This window comes from Geotrypetes seraphini, chromosome 1 (assembly GCF_902459505.1).
Source record: "Geotrypetes seraphini chromosome 1, aGeoSer1.1, whole genome shotgun sequence".
NCBI lineage: Eukaryota > Metazoa > Chordata > Amphibia > Gymnophiona > Dermophiidae > Geotrypetes > Geotrypetes seraphini.
In genome coordinates, this window is record NC_047084.1 from 40430267 (window position 1) to 40456337 (window position 26071).

At 40.5% G+C, this 26071-nt stretch overlaps 1 protein-coding gene across 5 annotated transcripts in view; it reads left to right on the forward strand.

Moving 5' to 3' along the window:
* Window positions 1–26071, forward strand: part of ADAMTS6 (ADAM metallopeptidase with thrombospondin type 1 motif 6) — a 662036-nt gene that overhangs the window by 615763 nt on the left and 20202 nt on the right. For all 5 annotated transcript variants that reach the window (XM_033930281.1, XM_033930272.1, XM_033930267.1 and 2 more), the window contains 2 exons: window positions 13844–14048; window positions 17022–17198. In XM_033930281.1, the coding sequence (XP_033786172.1) occupies window positions 13844–14048; window positions 17022–17198 (382 nt within the window). The remainder of the gene's footprint in view (window positions 1–13843; window positions 14049–17021; window positions 17199–26071) is intronic.

A 26071-nucleotide genomic window follows, 5' to 3' on the forward strand; every position in this document is an offset into this window, starting at 1 on the left:
TTCTCGGGTCCCTCTGGAACTCTCGTCCTGCTTGCTCCACCTCCGAACTCGAACTGAGGTCCACTCGCTGCACTCCTCCACAGGATATGCTGCAGTCTTTATCCCTGCTTCCGCCTTCCGGTTGGAAACTCCTCCTCCGAGTAGGTTACAGGAAACTCCAGATAAAGTACTCCCAAAAAATATAATTCTCCAAACAATACAATTGGTAAATAGTCCAACAATCGCAATACCAACATCAAGGATAAGCAAGTCCAAAAATGGCAAAGCAAAAGAAAAACTTTTTTTTTTTTTTCAATTGCAGTTCCCTGGTGTCGCCTGCAGGAGGTGCAATATCCCACTCCTGATACCAAATTAATGTAACTGGGACTGTGGTCCGTCCGGGACTCCACAGCACCCCTCAGTGGTTACACAAATAATAGCACTTGCGTGTGACCCGGACTGGAGTCACCCTGCAGGCCTGAACTGACACCAATAAATACACAAAATCAAAAATTCTTCCAAATAGGTTGAAATGAAAAATGCTTCACTTTTATTCTGGGTAAAGCATAAAAGTCAGGTATTGTATGTCAAAACAAAGCAGGTAAGTAGCAAACAAAAAAACTTCCATAAGTTCAAAAAAAGAAAATGCAACAAACAGTTCCAAAGAATAAAGTTCACACTGCTTTTCTTCTTATTTCTTCACCTCTGAGGTTTGGGCTCACCTCAGAGTTTAATACAGCCTGCTCCCAAGCAGATTATTCAATTCAAAATTACAATAGGGTTCAAGGCACTGGCTACCCTATATTCAGTGCTACTAAAATGAAGCCTCTGGCAGTCATGCACTAAACTGCCAGGCAAAGGAGAGTGCCTCAGGTTTGCTTTAATTTAGCTATTAAATAGCCTACAAAATTCCCTCCCAGGTAACAGCAAACCTCTCCCAAAGTAACAGACACTTATCAGCTTCACAGCAAAAATGCAAAACAGTAAAGAAAAACCAAAAGATCCTTAAAGGTTCAGCTTCAACAAAATAGTCTTTCTCAAACAAAGCAAGCTGAAAAACACTCACTGTTTTTTCCAGTTAGCAGTTGCAGCTGGTGGAAAAACCAACTTCCATGGCTTCCTCACCAAGGCTCATTTCCTCTGGAAGGTTGTCAAGTTCCATCGGGAGATCAGGATCTAACACGGCTCCATCCAGTATATCTCCTGCCTCCTGCACCTCCATAGGTGAGGCTGGTTCGCTCCTGCTTGGCCCGAGGAGACTCAGGGAGGAAAGGTCTCAACCTTCTCCGTAGTCTGCCTGTCTGCTTGCTCTCAGCTGCTGGCTTTTGTATGTTTGGGACACGCCCTAACCTGGCTGATTCAGCAGTCCTCAAGGCAGCTCTAGAGCTCCTCTTGTGGTGACCTGAATACTGCTGGTCTAGTGGATTATTGAGAATTTCAGGCTCCCTCTGGTGATCAGCTTGAGAATCAGCTAAATCCACACTAGGACAGCCTTTACACACTCCCTTCCGGGTTTTACTAGGGGGTCCTCGCAGGAGCTTTAGCTGGAACCAGGGCAGGCACGATGCCTGTCTGGTTACAATATATATAGAGAGAGAGAGGAGAGAGGTAGAGATGCATGGAGGAGAGAAGGATGAGAGGGAGAAATGTTGGATATGGCAGTGGAAATGGAACAGAGGGACAGATTGAAGGGGATGCAACGTGGAGGAATATTGGACATAGTGATGGAGTGAGAGATGTGGCATGGTGCTGGAGAAATGGGCATGGGGCTGTTGGGCAGGGGTGAAAAATGCTGCACATGCTCCAAGGGATGAGAGAGGGAGAAATGTTAGATGTGGCAGTAGAGGGGATGGGAGAGATGCCTGGATCTCTCAACCCAGATGGACAGTGAGAGAGAGAGAGGGAGACATGTTGCCAATAGGAGTGGAGGAGAGTGGAAGAAAAGTTGGAGTCATGGAGGGACAGACAGAGATGTTGGTTGGGGAAGGGAATGAGGTCCGGAGGAGATGAAGCATGCAGGAGGCAGAAAGAAAGAAATATTGGATGCACAGTCAGAAGGAAGTGTAACCAGAGACTTATGAAATCACCAGACAAAAAAGGTAGTGTAACCAGTGGGTTACAAAATAAATATATGTAATAGCTGACCCAGGACAGGAGAGACCTGACAGAAGGTTTTTTCTCTAATATTTTAAAGTTAAAAGTTTTTTTGTTGTTGTCCAGCAAAGATAATGCTGTAGATGTGCAGGGTGCAGGGTGCAGGCATTCCCTTAGAATGTCAGTGCATGATGGTGATTGGCTGGAACAAGCCAGGAAACTGGTTGAGTGTGGCAGTTAGGAAAAGAAAATAAACCAACTGAAGATCTTGAAGAGAGAGGAGAGTTTGTGATTGTGTGCTCTGTGCGAGAAAGAAATATAGTTAAAGTGTATGCTTATATAATATAGTTGTATGAGAGAGAGTGAAGCTTAAGTTCTTTAGACAGGGAAATATATATATATAACGGGCTTAAAACTAGTATGTATATATCTATATATATATAAAATCGGAGGTATGTATGTGTGTATGTATGTGTGTGTGTATGTGTGTATGTGCCGCGATCACGCAAAAACGGCTTGACCAATTTGAACGAAACTTGGTATGCAGATCCCTCACTACCTGGGATGATATGTTCTGGGGGTCTCGCGGCCCACCTGCATACATGGGCGGAGCTACAAACAGAAAATCAGATTTCACCCATTCATGTCAATGGAAAAAATGTAAAAAGCTGCCATTCTCACATTAATTCAAAAACGGCTTGACCGATTTGAACAAAACTTGGTATGCAGATCCCTCACTACCTGGGGTGATATGTTCTGGGGGTATCGCGGCCCACCTGAACACGTGGACGGAGCTACAAACATAAAATCAGATTTCACCCATTCATGTCAATGGAAGAAATGTAAAAAGCTGCCATTCTCACAGTAATTCAAAAACGGCTTGACCGATTTGAACGAAACTTGGTATGCAGATCCCTCACTACCTGGGGTGGTATGTTCTGGGGGTCTCGTGGCCCACCTGCACACGTGGGCGGAGCTACAAACAGAAAATCAGATTTCACCCATTCATGTCAATGGAAAAAATGTAAAAAGCTGCCATTCTCACACTAATCGGTTTAACAACATCAATACTATATCATTTAGATCACCATACTTCTGTCATACTGATTTCTCTCGATTTATCGTCCGCTTTTGACACTATTGACCATGACCTCTTAATAAATAGAATTCAATCAATTGGGATAGTAGACCAAGTCTTACTCTGGTTCCAGTCATATTTCGATCATCGCACATCTAGCGTCTCTTTCAATGATACTACTTCCAATAGTTTTTCCCTTCCATATGGAATCCCACAAGGTTCAATATTTTCGCCGATTTTGTTTAACATTTTCCTAGCACCGCTGTTGACACTCTGCCAATCTATTGGATTTACAGTATATGCGTATGCGGACGATATTCAATTATTACATCCTGTTAACACCAAAAACCCACAAGAAATAATATCAATAAATGAGAAATTACTTCAAATTTATGACTGGCTTGAAACTAATAGACTCGCTTTAAACATTCAAAAATCAAATCTTATGTTCTTTCCCTGGAAAGATGGTGAAACACTTTCTTCTGCTATAACTATTAAAGGCATTTCGTTAAAAATGACTAATAATGTTAGAATACTTGGCGTTACCTTTGACAATAAACTGTCTTTTCACGATCATATAAGTCAAGTCGTAAGATCTACTTTTTATAGACTTCGTCAGATCCGATCGATATCTAAATTTTTATGTTCAAAATCATTGAATATCTTAATTCATTCACTCGTAGTGTCTAAATTAGACTACTGTAATGCACTATTTACTGGCTTGTCACAGAAAGAAATTAAACGATTACAAATAATCCAGAACGCCGCTATTAAATTAATCTATAAGGCTAAAAAATTCGATCATGTCACACCCCTACTTAAGAAAGCCCACTGGCTCCCAGTAGCACATAGAATAGTATTTAAACAATGTTTACTCATTTTCAAAGCTTTAGAACACAAAACTCCTGCCTTTATATTTAGACTTTTAATACCCTATACTACCTCTAGATCTCTTAGATCTCAAGACCAGCAACTTTTAGTTATTCCCTCACTAAAAGTTATTAACACAAGGCGTAACACTATTTTTTCCATAACAGCCCCTCAATCTTGGAACAATCTTCCATTGTACCTAAGACAGGAAAAAAACTTAACAAAATTTAAGTCAGAACTTAAAAGTTTTCTATATATTGACGCCTTTAATAACTAATTCTTCCTTTTTCTTTCCACATCCATAACTTAAAAGGTCAATTGTCTTTGTCCCCCTTCCTATTGTTTTTTCCCTGAATTTAATTAAATATTTTAAGTTCGAATTAGTGATTGTATTATCGAATGTAACCATTAAATAATTTTTCCTTATGTTTCACTTTAAACCTATCTAAATTACCTTTAAATGTAATGTTATATGTATTATTTGTATTTTAGATAATTGTTTGTTTAATTTAATAATTGCAAGTGTGTTACCAACTATTTTATTTGTATATCGCCTTGAATTTTGAATAGGCGATAAATCAAAAATACCTAATAAACTTGGAAACTTGGAAACTTAATTCAAAAACGGCTTGACCGATTTGAACGAAACTTGGTATGCAGATCCCTCACTACCTGGGGTGATATGTTCTGGGGGTCTCACGGCCCACAACTCTATGTTGCTTGCTCAAGGGTGGGTTCACCCAAGAATTTATATGTTCTTGCTCCTGGAGGTGAAACTAAAAATGTTGTTTATAATCAAGTTTTGCGTTAGTTGTATTGTATTCATTTTGTCAAATATTTCACATTATAATTTGAATATATGTGTGTGTGTGTATGTATGTATGTTCCAGCATAACTCTTCAATGCATTGACAGATTTCAACCAAACTTGACATACACATTACTTACTATCTGAGGACAAACACTGTGGGGGTGGGAAGGGGGGATATGTAAAAATGATTGAAAATGACAGATTTTAGTATCTACCCCATAGTGTTTTCGGGCTTACAGATGAATACTCAGCATAACTCTGAAACGCATGGAGAGATTTCAACCAAACTTGGTACACATATGACTTACTATCTGGGGAAAAATATTGTGCAGGTGGGACGGGGTAAAATACTGTGGGGGTGGGAAGGGGGTGATATGTTAAAATTATCAAAAGCAACAGATATTAATGTCCAACTCATAGTTTTCGGGCTCGCAGAGATGAATACCGACACTCCCGATGCCGTTTAAGTCTAAGTTCAGCCCCATAGAGAGGGACATTCCTTTGGGACATGTGGAGGGTAGGGGGTTGGGACATGGGGGTGGGGCATATGGGACATGTGGGGGGTGGGACATGTGAGACATAGGGGGGGTGGGACATGTAGGGGGTTTGACATTTTGGGATAAATAAATATCCGGGCAACGGCAGGTAATCAGCTAGTATATATATATATATATATATATATATATATATATATATATATATATACATACTAGTTTTAAGCCCGTTACATTAACGGGTGCAAGAATAGATGTGTAAACTTTTAGCACAATGGGGCGCTGAGGCCTTTCTTTCTTTCTGTCTTTCTTTCTTTCTTTGCTTCCTGCTCCCTTTGTCCAACAGTGGCCCTTCTCCCTTCCTTTTTACCTCACACATGTCCAGCAGCACCCCTTCCCTGCTCCCCCTGTCCAGAAGTAGCCCTTCCCTGCTCCCACCTATCCAGCAGTAGCGCTTCCCCCTTCCTTTTACCTCTCCCCTGTCCAGCAGCACCCCTTCCTTGCTCCCCCTGTCCAGCAGTAGCCCTTCTCCTTCGTTTTATCTCCCCCGGTCCAGCAGCACCCCTTCCCTGCCCCCCCTGTCCTGCAGTAGCCCTTCTCCCTTCCTTTTACCTCCCCCATGTTCAGTAGTACCCCTTCTCCCTTCCCTGCTCTCCCTGTCCAGCATCCGCTAGCCCGGGCAGCCTCGAGGCTTTTGCTATGCTGGCCCGCCTCGCATTATCGAAGTGGGCCGACCTAGCAAATGCCCTGCATCTGCTTGATGAAACCTTGGCTGCTGCTGCTGCTGGTCTGGGGGTGAGAAGAAGAGGCGTCCCCGCAGTGGCAGCGAAGTCAGAAGGCAGGAAGTCAGCTGGTGTCGGAGATCGGGGCAGGAAATCAGCTGAGGCAGGCACTGCGCATGAGCGACACGCCACCATGGAGGTACGGAGCACAGAGTTTGAAGTGCGCAAGCGCGCTAAGGGTTTTATTATAATGGATATTTTAGGTTCCTGTGGTTAGGCAGGCATATTCCATAGCTGCACACACTATTAGGGAGATAGTTTCTCTCCTTTTTATTTATTTCAGTATAAGTTTAGGAAGAGGAACAAGTGAAAGTATACAAGAAAGAAGGAGGAACGGAAAATAAAGCTGAAAGAAAAGCTAAGTGCATGAAGATTAAAGAGAGACTTTTTACAAAGACATTATATTTACCTGGGTAAAATACCTGTAACGCCCCAATCCAATTAATTGTGAACATACAGTACTTTTAATACTGGTGATAAGCTTATTGAAATTCTTACCTCAGAATTGTAATTGGAAATAGGAATACTGGATCCAGTTAGTTGGGTAAATAGGAGACAAATGTATCCAGATTTTTTTTTTTTTTAATCTTTATTCATTTTCAAAAGCCAACATTAAGTGCAACAGATTAACAATCATATATTACAATAATCAGTACTCAATACAATCAAATGATATAATAAATATATAACACCCCCCTCCAACTCACCTTCCTGGATGTGCATAACAGAAATCAAAGGGAAATACGTATATTCATTTCATACAAAATTTTGTTAATGAAACATAGAAACATAGAAGATGACGGCAGAAAAGGGCTACAGCCCATCAAGTCTGCCCACTCTGCTTACCCACCCCCTGTCTATGCCCTAATGACCCAATTTCTTTATCTTGACCCTCGTAGGGATCCCACATGGGTATCCCATTTATTCTTAAAGTCTGGCACGCTGTCTGCCTCGATCACCTGCACTGGAAGCTTGTTCCAATGATCAACCACTCTCTCTGTGAAGAAATACTTTCTGGTGTCGCCATGAAATTTTCCACCCCTGAGTTTGAGCGGGTGCCCTCTTGTGGCCGAGGGTCCCTTGAGAAAGAAAATATCATCTTCCACTTCGACACGTCCCGTGAGGTACTTAAATGTTTCGATCATGTCTCCCCTCTTCCTACGTTTCTCAAGAATGTAGAGCTGCAATTTGTTCAGTCTCTCTTCGTATGAGAGACCTTGAGCCCCGAGATCATCCTGGTGGCCGTCCGCTGAACCGATTCAATTCTGCGCACATCTTTACTGTAATGTGGCCTCCAGAATTGCACACAGTACTCCGGATGAGGTCTCACCATGGCCCTGTACAACGGCATTATGACTTCAGGCTTTTGGCTGACAAAACTTCTATTGATACAACCCAATATCTGCCTTGCCTTAGATGAAGCCTTCTCCACTTGATTGGCAGTTTTCATGTCTGCACTAATGATTACTCCTAAATCTCGTTCTGCTGAAGTCCTAGTTAAAGTTTCTTCGTTCAAGAAGTACGTCTTGCATGGATTTCCGCTTCGAGGTACATGACCTTACATTTCTTAGCATTGAAGCCTAGCTGCCAGGTTGAGGACCAACTTTCCAATGTAAGCAGGTCCTGCGCCATATAATTCTGTAAACTGCATTCACTTACTATATTACATAGTTTGGCGTCATCGGCGAATAGTGTTATTTTACCTTGAAGCCCTTGAGTCAGATCCCCTATGAATATGTTGAAAAGGAGTGGATTTAACTTGTTGAAATTCTTAAATTAGTTTTAAAGGGTTTTAAAGTATTTTATTTGAGCAAACTGCAATTAAAGAATCTTTTGCAATTTAGAAAGAAAAAAAACATTTGTGCTATTTGTAACGTTGAGTCGGATTCTTAATTAATTTCAAATTTCACCCCAGTCAGATTCTTCTTGACAAATAACTCAGTCAAGATTTGATTGGTATATTTCTCTGTTCAGACCTCATTTGTACACTGTACATCTAGCCTGAGGTAACTTGGCTATATGACTACATTAAAGATAAAGTAAGGCTGGTGTTACAGAATTACAGACTGAGGCTGGTTACAGTAGGAAAAATGATTTTATTTTCAATATAATGATCAAAATGTGTCCATTTTGAGAATTTATATCTGCTGTCTATATTTTGAACTATATTTGTTGATTTTTCTATAGTTGTTACTGAGGTGAAATTGCATATTTTAAAGTCATTTGCATTGATCTCTTTGGAAAAAGAAATGAATATAAATGATAATTAAGATTTTCTCTATGTACCATGTGCTTTGTGTAATTTTGTGGTTACTATTATGTATTAATAAGATTATATTGTGTGTATATGAAAAATGGATGGAAGAAATTGCATTACAATTAGTACTATGGGAGTGGGGTCTGGGGCGGAGCCTGGGTGGGGTACTTGGTTGATATTTGTTAGACTTAGGGGGTATTTGACTTGAAGAAGTTGAGAAACACTGTCCTAGAGCATCAGGTTGTGAAGTCTTAGCCTGATGCTACCAGGTGGTATTTTAAAGGATCTGCTTGTGCTGGTGCTGTACCTGTCCCCTGATCAAGACCTCCTAACTCCACCCCCCCCCCCTCAAGAACAAAGAACACCCACTGAATTACATTAAAAAATGTACTCATTGTTTTCAAGACACAGATATATCATTCACCCCCCACCTATCTCGAACAACTTGTAATATTTTACATACCTCCGCATACTTTTCGTTCTCAACAACACAACTTTCTCACAATCCCTTCTTTCAGACATGTTGTATATGATTTCATTCGCTCCTCCATCTTCTCAGTTACTGGTCCCTCATTATGGAACTCACTACCACTCCAACTCAGGTTAGAAACCTCTCTTGATAAATTCATATCTAATCTGAAAACTTTTTTTTATTTAATGATCCTTGATTTTTTATTAATTCTCATTTAGAGATCAAGACTCTGAATTCAGGATACAGATATACCATATATGAGCTTTTTTTTTTTCTCCTTTCCTATCTTACATTGTAGTTCCTTCTACCATTTCTTTTTTTATGTTTCACTTATTTTCATCCTTTCCTCGCTTCTCCTTTCTTTATTATTGTAACAGTATTGTGCACTGCATTGATATCCCTCTGAAATGTGGCATATCAAGTAAGAATATAGCTTGGAAACAGTCTGGACAACCACAATTCTACCTTTATTTAGTGCAGTTGTCTCAGAGCTCAATGTTCTGAAGAACTCAGACCTAGATGCACGAAAGAGGATCAGAAAGACTACGTGGGTCTCTCTGATCCGATGTTTTGGCCGATTCAAAAAGAGCTATTGATGCACTAAAAAGTTTGCAAGCAAATGATTTAGAACATAAGAATAGCCTTACTGGGTCAGACCAATGGTCCATCAAGCACAGTAGCCTGTTCTCACTGCCTCCACCTAAATGTTGTGAGAGCGACTCACACATGCGCAGAGCTGGTAAGGAATGCCTGAACAGCTGAGAGACAGGGGAAGCCTCAAAAGCAACCTCCTGCCACTCAGTTGTTCGGTAGAACTATGGCACTAGTTTCAGTAGTCCTTATTCCAGTATAAGTCCAGAACTACTATTCATTTATCCACTTTTTCATTTATCCACTCGTGAGTCTGCAAAGTTAAGATTCTTTTATAATAACTCAGTTGTTCGGGGCAGGAAACCTATTTTTTAATGGGAACAGATGCTGTGCTTGTTACACATGCACAATATCTGTTCTATTTTTTTAAATTTTTTTTTTAAGAAAAAGCTCTTCCCTCCCCGCTGATGACAGTGTCCCTATTGACCGCAACCGCAAAATGCCCCCCCCCCCTGTAGCCATGAAAACGGCAGGAGTAATGCCTGCTTCCTCCTGCCATGTCAACCTCACCCCACACAAAAGAAAATTGGCAGGATGGAAGCCCACTACCTCTTGCTAACAGAGGCCCTCTTCGCCCAAAAAAAGGCAGGAGGGATGCCCACTCCCTCCTGCCACCAGATGCTCCCTCAAACCCCCCTCCTATACCTTTTTGTATTGGAAGGAGGAGGGAAGCATGGTCCCTTCTGCTTCATGAGCCTTCCCTCCTTGGTGCATCATGTGATGCACAGGGAGGGGCCTAAAGCCCTGATTGGCTCAGACACCAATGGCCCCTCCCAAGTGGAAGGACCTTAGGCATCTGTGCCGATCAGGGCCTTAGGCTTATCCCTGTGCATCCGGTCAGTAAAAGCGATCGTCCCTAAAGCTGTTAAAACAGGTTTAGCGATGATCGCTGGCTTTAGTGCATCTGGGCCCTAGAAATCAGACCCTCCCCCAGATTAAGGCACTCCCCAATTAGGTGCCATATTATAGATTTACCTCCAAGAGACTTTTTGTCTTTTTAAAAGAGTAGGTGGCTGTGTGATTTCATAATAGGTATCTTTATGAAATGTCTGAAATATTTTATAGGCAGTGTAGGTACTTCTCTTACAAAAAGCATATGGGACCTGAAAGTAGGTGAATATCCCATACTCACGAGTTGGCTGCAGGAGGATAAAATTGATATTCTTCAGCTCCGCCGACTCCTCCAGTGCTGTGGAGCCCCCTTCAGTTTTTTCCTTCTGCAAGTGAGTTGAAAGGTGTTTCTGATCTGCTTCGATCATTTATTATTTTGGGGTTTTGTTTTTTTTTGCTTCTCCAAGTACAAAGCTTATGGTCCTAGAGAGGACCCCTGGTGACCCTAGGTGCCTACCTTTAGGTGCCTCTTATAGAATTTCTCCCTGACCGGTTATCATTAGCAGTACTAGCCAGTTAAGTGCTACTGAAAATTAACAGCCCCTAACAGGCGATTTAATTGGCCAGGTGCCATTTCTAGCCAGTTAAATTGCTTTAAATATGATGAACCCCTTGAGATTTTTAAATGTAATACATACAGTATATATTTTCTGCCATTTTCCACTTGTAAAGCAAGTAGGCTTCTCCAAAGAAATCACATGAAACCAACTTAACTGGTGCAAATTCATAAGCACATTATTATATTAAAATAAAACTATCTAAATACAAACTGCTCCTGTATAAAAAAATGAATCAAACAAAGAAATACATTGAGTTGTACATATGGGTCAGATACTTCGTAACCCACAAAAATAAGCTTTTCCCTTCTAATAATAATGTGTGCTGAATAACTATTTAAAGAATGTTTATTTGCCTTTATATGTGTTTGGCAGACTGCACTTGGAACTAATCAAGTTCAAATACCTTTGCAGAACCCTACCTTGGTGAACGAGATTTCTTGAATATGAAATAGAATATAGCATTCGAGATCTATTTGAGATAGCAACAATATTTTGTTTGCCAGATAGAGAAAATTTAAAAACCTATAAGTTTAAATATTAGAAAACCACAATAGGAAAAAGCAAACGGTATCTAAAGTTACTCAAATTTCTTGGAACATTTTAAATTACAGAGGAAAGTGAATAGATAGATGGTGAGGAAAATGGAAACATTGTGCTAAAAGCAGGAAAATATTTCTTTCATTCTTTCTTTGGATTTATGTATTGCCTTTTTGAAGAAATTCACCCAGCTGGTATACAGCAAGAATAATTATGATTGTGAGCCTACTAGGGGCAAAATAATTGCATATAATATATGTAAACCATTTTGGTTATACCCACAGAAAGGTGATATATCAAATTTGTGACACTTTACCTCTTTGCTTTAAATTGTAGACCTGCCGGTCATTGCCTATATTCATGAGCCTAATGTAGGAGCTAAGATTCAGAGTCTCAAAATGGCGCTATTCGGAAGGCGCCTAAGTTAAGTATTTTAATTGGCCATTAACAGTGCAGTAATTGACCGCACCGTTAAAAACTAATTAAGAAAAAAAAAGTAAGAAAAAGCACCTGAATTGTGCCTACGCAGTTGCTACAGGCACTGAACGTCAAAAGAAGAATAGTTATGGGCGGGGTTGATGTTCGGTGCCGCCAAGCCTGATTCTATATCGAAGATAGGTGCCGGAAATATAGGCCATAGACAATAACAGCCTGTACATAGGCAATAGACAATAACAGCAGTAAAAATATTGAAATAACAGTACATATTATGGCATAATATGCTACTTAACTTAAGGAAAAATTGCATATGAAATCAGAAAAGTTGCGTCAGAGTAATCTCAGCTACAGTAGGATGGATAAGCAATAGAAAGCTCTCTAAGTACAGCTACTCCTCAACGACCAAATTCCATTCTTATGACTTGGTCGATAAGCGAATTGGTTAAGCGAGGAGTGTCTAAGTCCCGCTCTCTCCCTCCTCCTGGACTCCTCCACATCTTACATTAAAGCCCTGGTGGTCTAGCAGTGAAGCGATGCAGGAAAGTTCTTCCTACACACCTGCCTTGGAAAAAATGCGATCAAACATAGCTACCGCGAGTTCCCACGGTAGTCTCACGAGACTGCAGGAACTCACAAGACCGCCATTTTTGATTGCAGCTTTCACAGGGCAGGAGCGTAGGAAGACTGTTCCTGCCCCACTTCACTGCTAGGACGCCATGCTGCCATTTCCACCAACTGGTTAGAGAGCTGATTGTAAGTCCGGACAGTCGTTAACCAGGTAGGTCAGTACCAGCGCACCCCCTCCCTCCCCAGAACTCTGAGCATCGGGAGCAGTGTAGAGCATTCAGTGTGCCAGCCTGTGCTAAAATCCACTTCTGCTGTTTTGTAAAAGGGAGTAGCTGTATAGCAAAAATGGATGCCTAGTTTTAGGCACCAAGGTAGCACCTGTTTTTATTTATTTATGCTGGCTTTTAAATAACTGCTGTAGAGGTTTCTACCATGGACCAGCGAGGCCAATGCTCCAACGCTCATAGAATTTCTATGAATGTCAGAGCATGTACCTCACCAGTCTGCAGTATAAACCTCTACCGTGGCTTTGTGAAAGGAGCCCTTAATTTCTCATTTGTTGCCAAGAACTAAACTAAACTAAACCTTAAGTTTGTATACCGCATCATCTCCATAAAGATAGAACTTGACACGTAAATGAAGGAAGGACATAATAAGAAATTTGAGGTTCTGAAGAGGATTTACATTTTAAATAGATAGCTTTACTTTTTGGAGAAAAGCCAGGTTTTCAGATGCTTTTGGAATAATTGGAATAAGCCTAGGTTCCGCAGCGGGGCAGGGAGGTTATTCCAAAGCTCAGTGAATTTGAAGAAAAGGGATTTCCCTAATTTACCTGCATACATGACACCTTTTAACAAAGGGAAAGATAGTTTGAGTATGTGAGCGGATCTGGTAGTGTCAGGTCTCGAAGAATTCCAGGATAGTGGGATTAGGGAAGGAAGAAGCAGGAAATCTATCAGCATGTAGATAACTGGGTGGCTGCTGGCCATGAGGATCTCTTGGTCAGTCCATCCAATAATATTTTAGTCATAAAGTCATAAGCCAATCTCCTATTTTTACTCCACTTATTTCTTAAAGGGTGGGGCAATGAATGGGGCCAAAACATGACCCATCACTGAATATGGGTGGCTAATTCAGCTAATGATGTTTAAAAAAAATGCTGACCGCCACCAGAAAATTCTTTGAAGAGACAAATTAACCAGGTGAATTATATAATACAGTGCCATACAGTAATGATATCATATTTAACTGTATGAACCATTTAGGTCTTTATCTGCATCATTTACTTTGTTACCATGTGTACAATATGAAAGAAAAATATGTATTATGAAATGAATTAGTGAAGTTTCCTTTTTCTATCTAGGTGGTTTATAGGTGACTGGTCAGAATGCAGCAAGACCTGTGATGGAGGCATGCGAACACGGACAGTTCTTTGTATTAGGAAGATTGGACCTTCTGAAGAGGAATCATTGGATGACAGCAATTGTCTAACGCACCGCCCTATAGAAAAAGAATCCTGTAAAAATCAGTCCTGTCCACCTCAGTGGGTTGCCTTGGATTGGTCAGAAGTAAGGAAACTTTTGTTGCTCTTTACTGCTTGTCTTAACACTGATTTTAGCTCCCTTCTCACTGGCATATCTAGTGTTGTTGCTGCCCTGTGCATAAATCAGTATATATGAGGACCAAGCTGCTCTAATAGAAATACTATATTCTACAACAAAAAAGAAAGCACAACCCCACATATGGCAATGCAAGACAAACAGAGTGGGGAAGGGACAACACACATCGGCCTCAAGGACAATCAATTTATTAAGAACATATAAATGGTAAAAACATATACAGAATTAATGAATTCATGTTTGAATCTTCTTGTTTCTCCATTTCTTACTATCAGTTTCAAAAAGATCTTAAAACCCATATACATTATTGATTTTCATATTATGTAGTTACAATGTACTTTTAATCTTTTAATATATACTTATTTTAGTTTAAATTGTGTTTTCCTTATTCATTAGTTTTAATGCTTGTATTAGTTACTTAGAATTTTATTATGTATGATGTTATATATTATATTGTATGCTGAGTATCTATTGTGTAAACCGTTATGAACTGCTAGTTAGGCGGTATATAAAAATAAATTATTATTATTATTATAATACATATAAATAGCTAGAACATAAGGAAAGCTTTACAGAGAGTCTTTAGTCCTTTTTGTACTGGACCCCAACACGGTCCGTGTTTCGGCTTGAAAAGCCTTCCTCAGGGTGTATAGATAAAATCCAGTAGATGGCGCTAGTATACTTGTAAAAAACCCAAAAAGGAATGCTCTCATTCCATAAATAAAAGTTTGCAAGACAATGTATTGCCCAGACCAAAGGAACGCTGTCTCTTCCCCACTCTTTTTGTCTTGCTCTAATAGAAATAGTCATTCCTTGTATCCAATTCTTTAAGAAAATCTAGTTTGGGGAAAGGACCTGAGAAGATGAACAAAGTATGAAAACAACAGAACCACTAAAACTATTTTCAATCAATTCAAAAGGGATGTGCATTCATTAACATGCTGTTGGTCCCAGTGGCATAGCTAGGATCAAATGGGTCAAAAAAATTAAGATAGGCCCTAAAAACATCATTGCTTCCTAAGTAGTGAGGGAAGGGGGAAGTCTCTTTCTAAGCTCTAGTCATGGAGCTAGGAGTGGGCCTATATACAGAAATTGAGGGTTATCTTGAGCAGAGTGTGAACAGATGGATATCGGAGGTAGAAGTATTTGAGGGGGAGGGCAAAGTTTTGGTGTGTTAGGCAGGGGTTTACATGAGAGGACCCAAGGCAACATGGATTCACTAGAGGCAGGTCTTGTTAGACAAATCTGATCAATTTCTTTGATTGGGTGACCAGAGAATTGGATAGAGGGAGTGCGCTAGATGTGGTGTATTTAGATTTTAGCAAAGCCTTTGACAGCGTTGCAACTACTGACAGGCAAGGAAAATTGATTTCACACAAATACTAACTAGTATTTTATATTAACTTTTTTTTAAAGTTAAAGTCTTTTCTAAAGTTAAACTTTTTTCTAAAGTTAAAGTGCCTTCTTTCAATAAGATCTGACGATCTTGGCAGTTTCCCAGATCACTGCCTTGTCTAAATGAACTCAGAAGCAGATACAGAAAACTGTTAGATCTTTCAGTCTGATTAGTACCTGACAGCAAACAACCATTTGCAGCTGCAGCAGTGACTCTCTGTCAGTTCTCTGTTTCTATTTAACAAAAAAAAAAAAAGTTCTCGGCAACTGTAACTTCTTCACTGCTTGCAGGTGATGTTACTGTGTTAGAACTTCAGGAGTCAACCTCTTCAATTCAGGCAGCCTGTGATAGCAGGATGCAGCACTATAACACTGCCACCTACTGGTTAGTTTAACATTTATTTGAACAGGGTATATTTGCTGGAAGAGAGAAAACTCTCAAGTAAACAAGTAGCAGTATGCCCCTTGGTATGTGGCACTATTTAACCGGGCAGGAATGCCTCCTGTTTGGTTAAAAAGCATTTAGCTGGTTAGCTGGCTGGTTAAGTTTAGTGTGCAAATCAGACCACATAAGTAGCATTCCTATTTTTGCCTGCTATTAACCTGCTAGTGCTGAATATTTGCTTAGGCCCGATTTCAATGCCAGTCACCAAAAAAGACCCACTATTGAATATCCAGGTTGAGTGCTAGCATCAGTCAGCCCACGCTATGCCATGCTGGCAGCTGCCCATGCCAGCTGAAAATTGCCCAGTTTTGCCACAATGATGATATTAGATGTCCTAGTCCATCATTTTTCATAATGGCATGATTCATATTCTGGGAGAGCCGTTTTACTCACGTTACCCCTCTCCTAAAGTCACTTCATTGGCTTCCGATTCGTTTCTTAATATAATTCAAACTCCTCTTACTTACCTACAAATGCACTCACTCAGCTGCCCCTCACTGTCTCTCTTCACTTATCTCCCCCTATGATCCACCCCCCCCCTCCACACTCCGTGAGCTCTGCTCAGCAGGTAAGTTTCTCCTTTCTGTGCCCTTTTCTTCGACTGCCAACTCTAGACTCCATCCCTTCTGCCTTGCTGCGCTGTATGCTTGGAACAAGCTGCCTGAATCCTTACAGCAGGCTCCGTCTCTGGCAGTGTTCAAGGCTCAGTTAAAAGGCCATCTCTTTGCGAGTGCTTTTGACTCCTAACTCCTCTCACCTTGGGCTCTGCCTCCCCAACCCTATATGTCATGTCTGTCTGTCCAAGTTAGATTGTAAGCTCTTCCAAGTAGGAACCGTCTATAAATGTCACAGCGCTGCATATGTCTTTCAGCGCTATATAAGTGATTAGTTCTAGTAATGGTATCAAAGCAAACAGACTGCTACATTATTGCAAAAGTGCAAAATACTGGCCTGTTGGGTCACTATTTTGCACTGTTTTCTCAGTTGGAGAGAAATATCTTTCACTGATAAAAAATAAAGTCCTATATATAGATTCATATTTTTTCTCTAATATGTAATCATGCATTTGTCATTTTTTCCAGTGTACTCCTAAGTGTGGTCCAGGATTCAAGCACAGAATTGTTCAGTGCAAGAGCAGTGACCTTTCCAAAACCTTTCCTGCCACACACTGCTCAGAGGAAAGCAAACCTCCCGTTCGTATTCGCTGCAGCTTGGGTCGCTGTCCTCCTCCTCGCTGGGCCACGGGGGACTGGGGACAGGTAGGGTGACTACACTTTAACTCCCTCCATTTTAAACTGCAAAACCATTATGAAAAGAATGCTGTAATGAGACGCTTATTTGCAGCCTATTCTAAAAAGGAAAGTAGGTGCCTAACTTCCATTATAGAATTCTGATATAACTGGACATGTAAACAATGAAGCAGGTATATATTTAGGCACAAGCACTTACTGTATATAAGCCATATTACTATTGTAAATGTTTGCACTTACACTTACAGTATTTAAAAGGATTTTACAAGCCAGAAATGGCACCAATTAAATTATGTGTTTGCAACTATCTGATCATTTTTAGCAGCACTTAACTGGTTATTTCCATTAAGAGGGTAAATATGTACAGTCATGTGAAAAAATTAGGACACCACATGAAATATTCAGTTCTTTCTTAAGAAATGTTCACATATCGATGTCGAATCATTTTTTTATTTATCTCTGGAAAAGAAAGTGATGTAATTGCAGGTAAACAACAAAATGTTTCCTTGATTTACTCATGAAACAAAAGATATCCACAAAAATGTGTATTCTAAATGAGGAATAAATCAGGACACCCCCACATATCCTTCCACTTAAAGTGGCTCAGATCAAACACAGGTGTATCACATCAGGTGCACATGATCAGAACATTATTACTCAGCATTTTGAAGTAGGTTTGCCCTACTTAAACCTCAGACATTTAGTTTGGTGTGCTCATGATTGCTGCGTTGAGAGTGAACACCATGGTGAGATCAAAAGAGCTGTCTGAGGCCTTCAGAAAGAAGATTGTAGCAGCTTATAAGCCTGGTAAGGGATTTAAAAAGATCTCAAAAGAATTTGACATTAGTCATTCCACGGTCCGGAAAATAATATACAAGTGGAAGACTTTTCAGACAACTACCAACATGCCCAGGACTGGCCATCCAAGCAAGTTGACCCCCAGAGCAGACCACGAGATGCTAAAAGAAGTCTCTAAAAACCCTAAAATGTCATCACAGGACCTACAGCATGCTCTTGCTACTGTTGATGTGAAAATGCATGCCTCTATAATCAGAAAGAGACTGCACAAATTTAACTTGCATGGGAGGTGTGCAAGGAAGAAACCTTTGCACTCTAAGAGAAACATCAAGGTCAGACTGAAGTTTGCCAGAGAGAACGTAGACAAACACCAGGACTCCTAGAATAGTGTTCTATGGACAGATTAGCCTAAAATGGAATTATTTGGACACCAGAAAAGAGGACATGTTTGGCATACACCAAATAAAGCATTCCAGGAAAAGAAGGTTGAGATGTTCCAGTAGGGTTCCTTATTGTCAGTAACATAAAAACATTTAGTGACTCAGTGGTGCATGCATTTCGGTACTCAGGGTACCTTCCTCAGGAGTCTTGAAATTTGTTATTTAAGAACCAAACGGTTGTGTTTTAAAGGTATGTTTTGAAAAAAATGTTACCTCTCTTATAAAGAAGATTTAGACTTGCTCTCAATAAACCAGTAGAATGAAATTCTCTGGCTCACTGTTGCAAAGGGCTTCACTGAATTTGATCCTTGGCAGTCCAAATCTTCTTTATAAGAGGTAACATTTTTTCAAAACGTACCTTTAAAATATAACCGTTTGGTTCTTAAACAATAATAAAGACCCCCTACTGGAACATCTCACCCTTCCCACTTTGTTATGTTTATTTGATTTCAACTACCCCGATATTGACTGGGTAAATGTATCATCAGGGCATGCTAGAGAGATAAAATTCCTTCATGAAATCAACAATTGCTTTATGGAGCACCTGATTTAGGAACCGACAAGAGGTCAAGCAATTCTAGATCTAGTTCATAGTGGAGCACATGAATTGTTGAGGGAGGTAATAGTGCTGGGGTCGCTTGATAACAGTGATCATAACATGATCAGATTTGATATAATCCCTGGAATAAGTTTACACAGGAAATCTAATACAGCAGCACTTAACTTTAAAAAAGGAGATTGTGATAACATGAGGAGAATAGTAAAAAAGAAAGTTAAAGGTGCAGCTGCAAAAGTCAAAAATATATATTAGGCATGGCTGTTATTTAAAAATACGTCTCAAAAATAGAGAGTTATTTCTTATATCGCTGGATATAAATTCAAATACTTCTTAAAATCACAGCTTTATTAATCTTCCTTTAAAAAAAACAATACAAAAATTTATTTGTTTATAAATTAGTAAAGTGCTCAGTCCATTAAACCATTAGAGGGGCAAAATAAAAAAAAACATCTAAGTCCCCTTTTGGCCTAAGTCCCTAATCATTCAACCCAGAAGCAGGGAAAGTGTCCATAACCAAAACATACGTCCATGTTTTGATTATGGCCTTCCTCTGCCTAAACGCCCAATCTCCACTACGTCTAAAAGTACCCCCACAGCACGTCTACACTTTTTAACCATAATGAAACAAAAACACGCCTAAGCCAAAAACGTCCAACAGGAGGGCTTTTAGGCGAAGGAGGAGCCAGTCCTTTGCCTAAAAGCTGGATTCTGTAACCGGTGTCTGTCAAAAACAACATCGGTTACAGAATCCTCCCCCACCCCCCCAACAACGATCCAGGCAGGAGGGTGCCCAAGCCCTCGTGCCATGTCAAACCGCGACCCCCCCCCTCCCGACGATATCGGGGCAAGAGGGAGTCCAAGCCCTCTTGCCCCGTTGAAGCCGCGACCCCCCCCCCCGATAACATCGGGGCAAGAGGGAGTCCAAGCCCTCTTGCTCCGTTGAAGCCGCGACCCCCCCGATAACATCAGGCTTTTTGATCGTCCAAGTAGCCACTTAGGACACTTTTTAGACTTTTTTTTTTATTATTATGAACCCCTTAGTGCATAGATGACATACACAGTGGTTAATCTGGGGCCATCATGAACTTTACCGCCCCTTTACAAACCTCCTACCAGATAGTGAAAAATATATTTGAAAACTACTTATCTGGAGTCTCCTTTTAGGTTGGATTTCGATCATAACCACTGGTTTAATGGACTGAGCACTTTACTAATTTATAAACAAATAAATTTTTGTATTGTTTTTTTTAAAGGAAGATTAATAAAGCTGTGATTTTAAGAAGTATTTAAAAATACGTACCATACTGGAAGCCCAGACTATCTATATTCCATGTTTTAAAAAAAGAGGAAGAAAGACCAAATGGTAGCCAATGTGGTTAACGAGTAAGGTGAAGGAAGCTATTAAAGCTAAAAGAGCATCCTTCAGAAAGTGGAAGAAGGATCCGATTGAAAATAATTGTAAACAGCACAAAGAATGTCAAGTGAAATGCTGGGCACTAATAAGGAAGGCGAAGAGAGACCTTGTAAAGAAGATTGCGCTGGAAACAAAATCACACAGTAAAAACTTTTTTTAGGTATATTAAAAGCAAGAAGCTGTGAAGAGAATTGGTTGGACTGCTAGATGACTGAGGGATAAAAGGGGCTCTCAGGGAATGCAAGGCCATAGCAGAGAGATTAAATGAACTGTTTGCTTCAGCCTTCACTGAGGAAGATGTGGGGGAGTTACCAGTGCCAGAAAAGGTATTCAATTCTGATGAATCAGAGAAACTCAAACAAATCTCTGTAACCTTGGATGATGTAATGGGTCAATTTGACAAACTGAACAGCAGCAAATCACCTGGACTGGATGGTATAAATCCCAGAGTGCTGATAGAATTAGAAAATGAACTTGCAGAGCTATTGTTAGTAATTTGTAATTTTTCTTTAAAAACCAGCATAGTACCAGAAGACTGGAGGGTGGCCAATGTGATGCCGATTTTTTTTTTTTCAAATTCTTTATTCATTTTTCTATCTTACATCAAGAACACAATATTACATCATTTAAACCTTGTAAACATCACTTGTATTTCTTCTAACATCATCTTAAAAACATAAATTTATACCCTCCCCACCCACCCTTCCCACAAATATTTTAATCAAAAACATCATATAAATATTATATTCTTATCTATTGATCAAACCTTTAATATAACTTTATACCCTCCCCCCAACCCCCTATGCACTTTCAGTGGATAATGGCGTCTAATCAATGCAATAATTTGTCAATGGCCCCCACATCTTTTTAAAATTATTATAGTTCCCTTTTTGTATGGCAATTGTTCTTTCCATTTTATAAATATGACATAGCGAATTCCACCAAAATGTATAGTTAAGCCTATTGTAATTTTTCCAATTACTGGTGATATGTTGTATGGCGACTTCTGTCAAAATCAATAAAAGTTTATTATTACTTGATGAAATTTGACTTTTTGCTCTCATTGACATCCCAAACAGAATTGTATCATATGATAATGCTACATGATTTTCTAGTAAACAATTAATTTGGAACCAGATTGGTTTCCAAAAGACCATGATACAGGGACAATAGAATATTAAATGGTCCAGAGTCCCTGCTTCCAGATTACAATGCCAGCATTTAACTTTTGTAATCGAACAGGGGTCCCAAAAGCTCTATGTAACAAAAAAAACCAAGTTTGTCTCATAGATGCAGACATTGTACATTTCATTCTCCAAGACCAAATTCGAAGCCATTGAGACGCAGAAATTTGATGCTTAATCTCAATGCTCCAAATGTCTCTAAGACCATTCTTTGGTTTTTTATTTATATATCCAGAAGCACTGGATTATTGCTGGTATACGGATTTTAGATGATGTTATTTCAAATGGTAAACTGCTTGATTTTTCACAGTTGCAACATAAATTTGATCTTAATAAATCACAAAGCTTTAAATGGTTGCAACTGAAGCAGACTATTCAGGAGGGGTTCCCTGAATGGAAAAATCTTAATAATCAGTATAGTCTGGAATTCTTATGCTTTCAGGCGGATTTCTTGGGACACCAAGCCGCACAGTGGTATAAATTGATATCTGGATATATAGGTGATGCCGATTTTTAAAAAGGGTTCCAGAGGTGATCCGGGAAATTATAGACCGGTGAGTCTGACGCTGGTACCTGGCAAAATGGCAGAGACTATTATAAAGAACAAAATGACAGAACATATATGTAAGCATGGATTAATGAGAGAAAGCCAACATGGTTTCAGTCAAGGGAAACCTTGTCCCACCAATCTATTGCATTACTTTGAAGGGATGAATGAACATGTGGATAAAGATGAACCAGTTGATTTTGTGTATTGGGATTTTCAAAAGGCATTTGACAAAGTACCTCATGAAAGACTACTGAGGAAATTAGAAAGTCATGGGATAGGAAATAATGTCCTCTTATGGATTAAGAACTGGTTGAAAGACAAATAGAAAACAGAGAGTGGGTTTAAATGTCAATATTCTCAATGGAGAAGGGTAGGTAGTGGGCTTCCCCAGAGGTCTATGCCGGGACCACTGCTTTTTAACATATTTATCAATAATCTAGAAATGGGAATAACTAGTGAGATAATTAAATTTTGCTGATGACACAAAGTTGTTAAATCGTAAAAGTAGGCATTCCTCCTGCTGAGGGATTTCATGGGGAGGGTCCCTGCCGCAGTGGCTCAGCTGATTGCTGCAGAGGTATTTTCCCCCTGATCAGCAGAGCTTGCATGACTCCCTGAAGCTGCGGATCAGCTAATTGGGGATTCCCTTGCTGTGATCAGGTGATGGCAAGGGATCAGGCAGGTGTGATTCTGTGACCAGCGCCTGGGACAGTGGCACTGATTAGAGAATCGGGGGATGGGGGGGTAGTTGTCTGTCTTTTAGGGCAGACACAATTCTGTAATGGATGCTGGTGTGCGATTCTCAGCTGCTTCATAGGTGGCTGCTGAGACTGGCATCCTATACAGAATTTCTCCCTTAAAGTTGATGTTTAATTAGTTGTTTTGTTTTTATTGCATAATTCTGGGAGAGTTGGTGCTGGGAATGTCATCATTGTTCAGTTTGATTTGCAGACTCTTGGTGAGTCCAAAGGGCCTGAAATTTAATTAAGGAAAGAGATGAAAGTTTGCCTAGGGTGCCTAATTCCTTGCACCAGGCATGTGAACCTGTCAGTAATTTATAAGATCAATGACAGCAGTGGGTAGTGTCAAGATTTTCGTCTAAAGAGGCCTAATTCAAGGTATTGCTATGTAACACCTGGCCCCAATATTCCACAGATTCAGCGGCACCTTTGAATCCTGGGGGTGGGGTAGGGTGTCACACTCATGGGATCCCAGACCCTTTCAGACAGGAGAGAAAGGCAAGCCTTTAATGCCCTCATAATCTTGGAAGCTAAAGTACACAGCCACAATACATTGGGGTTGTTTAAAAAAAAAAAGTTTCCTAACGTGCTTGAGCAATACCAAGTGTGCATTTTCTTCTCCTGACATTCATCTGGAAAAAGGAAGATAAATCGTAAACACAGCTGAGGCAGTTCATATTCAATTAACAGCAATGTAAAAGGGCTTCTCACCTTTCATTCCTCCTAACAGAATACTCTTTTGAGATCTTCCTTACTAGGGGCTAGGTGTACAAAACACGGTCGTTAAAACGTGCGAGTCACTGTTGCCCAATTTTATTGGGCCGATTTCTAAACAGCGATCAATGTTCAAACATCTGCCTATGCAAATGAGTTTTGCAGTGGGCAGTAGTATTCCCATCCCATCGCCCACTTAGAAACCGGCTCTCACACATACACAGAGCCGGTTTGGGGAAGCCCCAAAGCAGCCTCCTGCCACTCAGCTGTTGGGGATTTTTTTTTATTTTTATTCTTTTTTAATGGCATAGATGTGTGTGTGTTGCACATGCACAATATCTGCCCCATTAAAAAAAGAAATGTGAGGTGCCTCCCCCCCTTAATGATAGTCTCCCGATGACCCCTTGAACCAAAATAGAGGCAGGAAGAATGCCTACTCCCTCCTGCCACTGCAAAAACAACCCCACCAAACTGACCCCTCTCCTTCCCCACTTTACAAAAATTGGCAAGAGGATATGCCCACTCCTTCCTGCCACTATGAAACCACCCCTGCCAAACTGACCCCTTCCTTCGCCTTCCACACTTTACAAAAATTGGCAGGAGGGATGCCCACTCCATCCTGCTGCCGCGAACGCCCCATGATGACCCCCTGTGAAGACTCCCCCGAACCAACCCCCTCCCCTTCCCCACTTTACAAAAAATTGGATCCCCCCATCCCCCACCCCCAAACCTCTCTAATGGTGCTCCCAAACCCTCTGGGACAGGAACTCCAGAAGTGATTTTCCATGACTAGCAGCAGCAACAGCAGTCCTTTTGACTCCTTTCTAGAGAGCATTGCCAGTATTTCTCTGCCTTTTTCTCAAAATCTACCCATAGGAGATAGACTTCTCCATTTTCACCAGCATTAGACTCTCATTACTGTACACTAGACCAATAGATTTGTCAGGTAATGGCTCAAGGCTACACTCTGTGCTTGCTAAGAGCACCTCCAAACCACCCAGAAAAAGAATCTTGTTTCAACTCTCTTCTGAAGAACCGTCCTTCTCGAAGAACTCACAACTCTACTCCAACTAAATGCAATAGAACCTGTTCTTCTGCAGGAGAGGGACCGGGAGTTCTATTCTAAATATTTCCTGATTCCAAAGAAAATTGGAGGCCTCTGTATAATTCTAAACCTTTGGGGCCTCAACAAATAATTGATGAAAGAGAAGCTTTTAATGGTCTCTCTGGGAACCTTTCTGCCTTTCTTAAACAAGGACAACTGGCTTTGCTCTCTAGATCTCAAGGAGGACAAACCCTCTCTAGATCTCAAGGAGGCCTAACCCTATACGCACATATCCATCCTACCTCTCCACAGAAAATATCTTCGATTCTGCATTGGCTTTCAACACTTACAGTACAAAGTCCTACCATTTGGAGTGGCTTCAGCTCCTTGATTCTTCATGAAATGCCTTGTGGTAGTGGCAGAAGCCCTTTGCTCATGGGGACTTCAGGTATTTCCTTATTTGAATGATTGGTTGATCAAGGCTTCTCACTCAAAATGCCATCAACTCCACAGTTCGTCTTCTAGAGCTACTGGGATTTGCCGTAAACTACCAAAAATCCTATCTGCATCCATCCCAGATGCTGGAGTTCATCAGAGCTCTCTTGGACACAACTAAAGCTCTTCTACTGTACCAGAGAGTCAACAATCTTATTCACCTGTGCCAGAAAGCTTCTACCCTGTCACACATAATGGCACGACAAATGCGACATCTTCTAGGCCACAGTACATCACTCTGTTTGCATATCTCCATCTCAGAATATTACTCTCTATCAATACTGTGGTCTCTATCAATACTGTGATCTCAAGCTATAGGACTCTTCTCTGTTTCAATCCAGCATTCCCTCCAGCAGTGGATGATTCTTCCAACCTTACCCGGGAAATTCCCTTTTAGCCTCTTCCCTATCAAAAGCTCCTCACCCATGTGTCAATGGGTGTTCATCTAGACAGACCTCCATTCTCAAGGAATATGATCCCCTCATGAGCAAACACTGCTCTTATGAAGTCTTCCTTTGAGCTGCTCTCAACCTGCTCTCTCAAACTTCTAGTTTTCCTCATAGCCCTCACATCTAGCTACCGGGTTAGTGAGCTTCAGGCACTAGTATCAGATTCACCCTATACAAAACTCTACCACGACAGAGAATCCCTTCAGACTTATCCAAAATTCCTGCTTAAGGTAGTCTCAGAATTCCATCTCAACCAATTGGTAATTCTATTTGTGTTCTTCCTAAAACCACAATCCCATCCAGGAGACCTAGACCAAAGTAAACCATATAGAGGTTCCTCCCAGCTTTTTCTAGCTTTTGATCCTAACAGACTTTGAGTTCCAGTTACCAAAAGAACCATCTCAACTTTGCTAACAGTCTGTATTTCCTTCTTGTATACTCATGCTGGGTTGATGCTGCAGGACCATGTAACAGCCCACAATGTCCGAGCTATG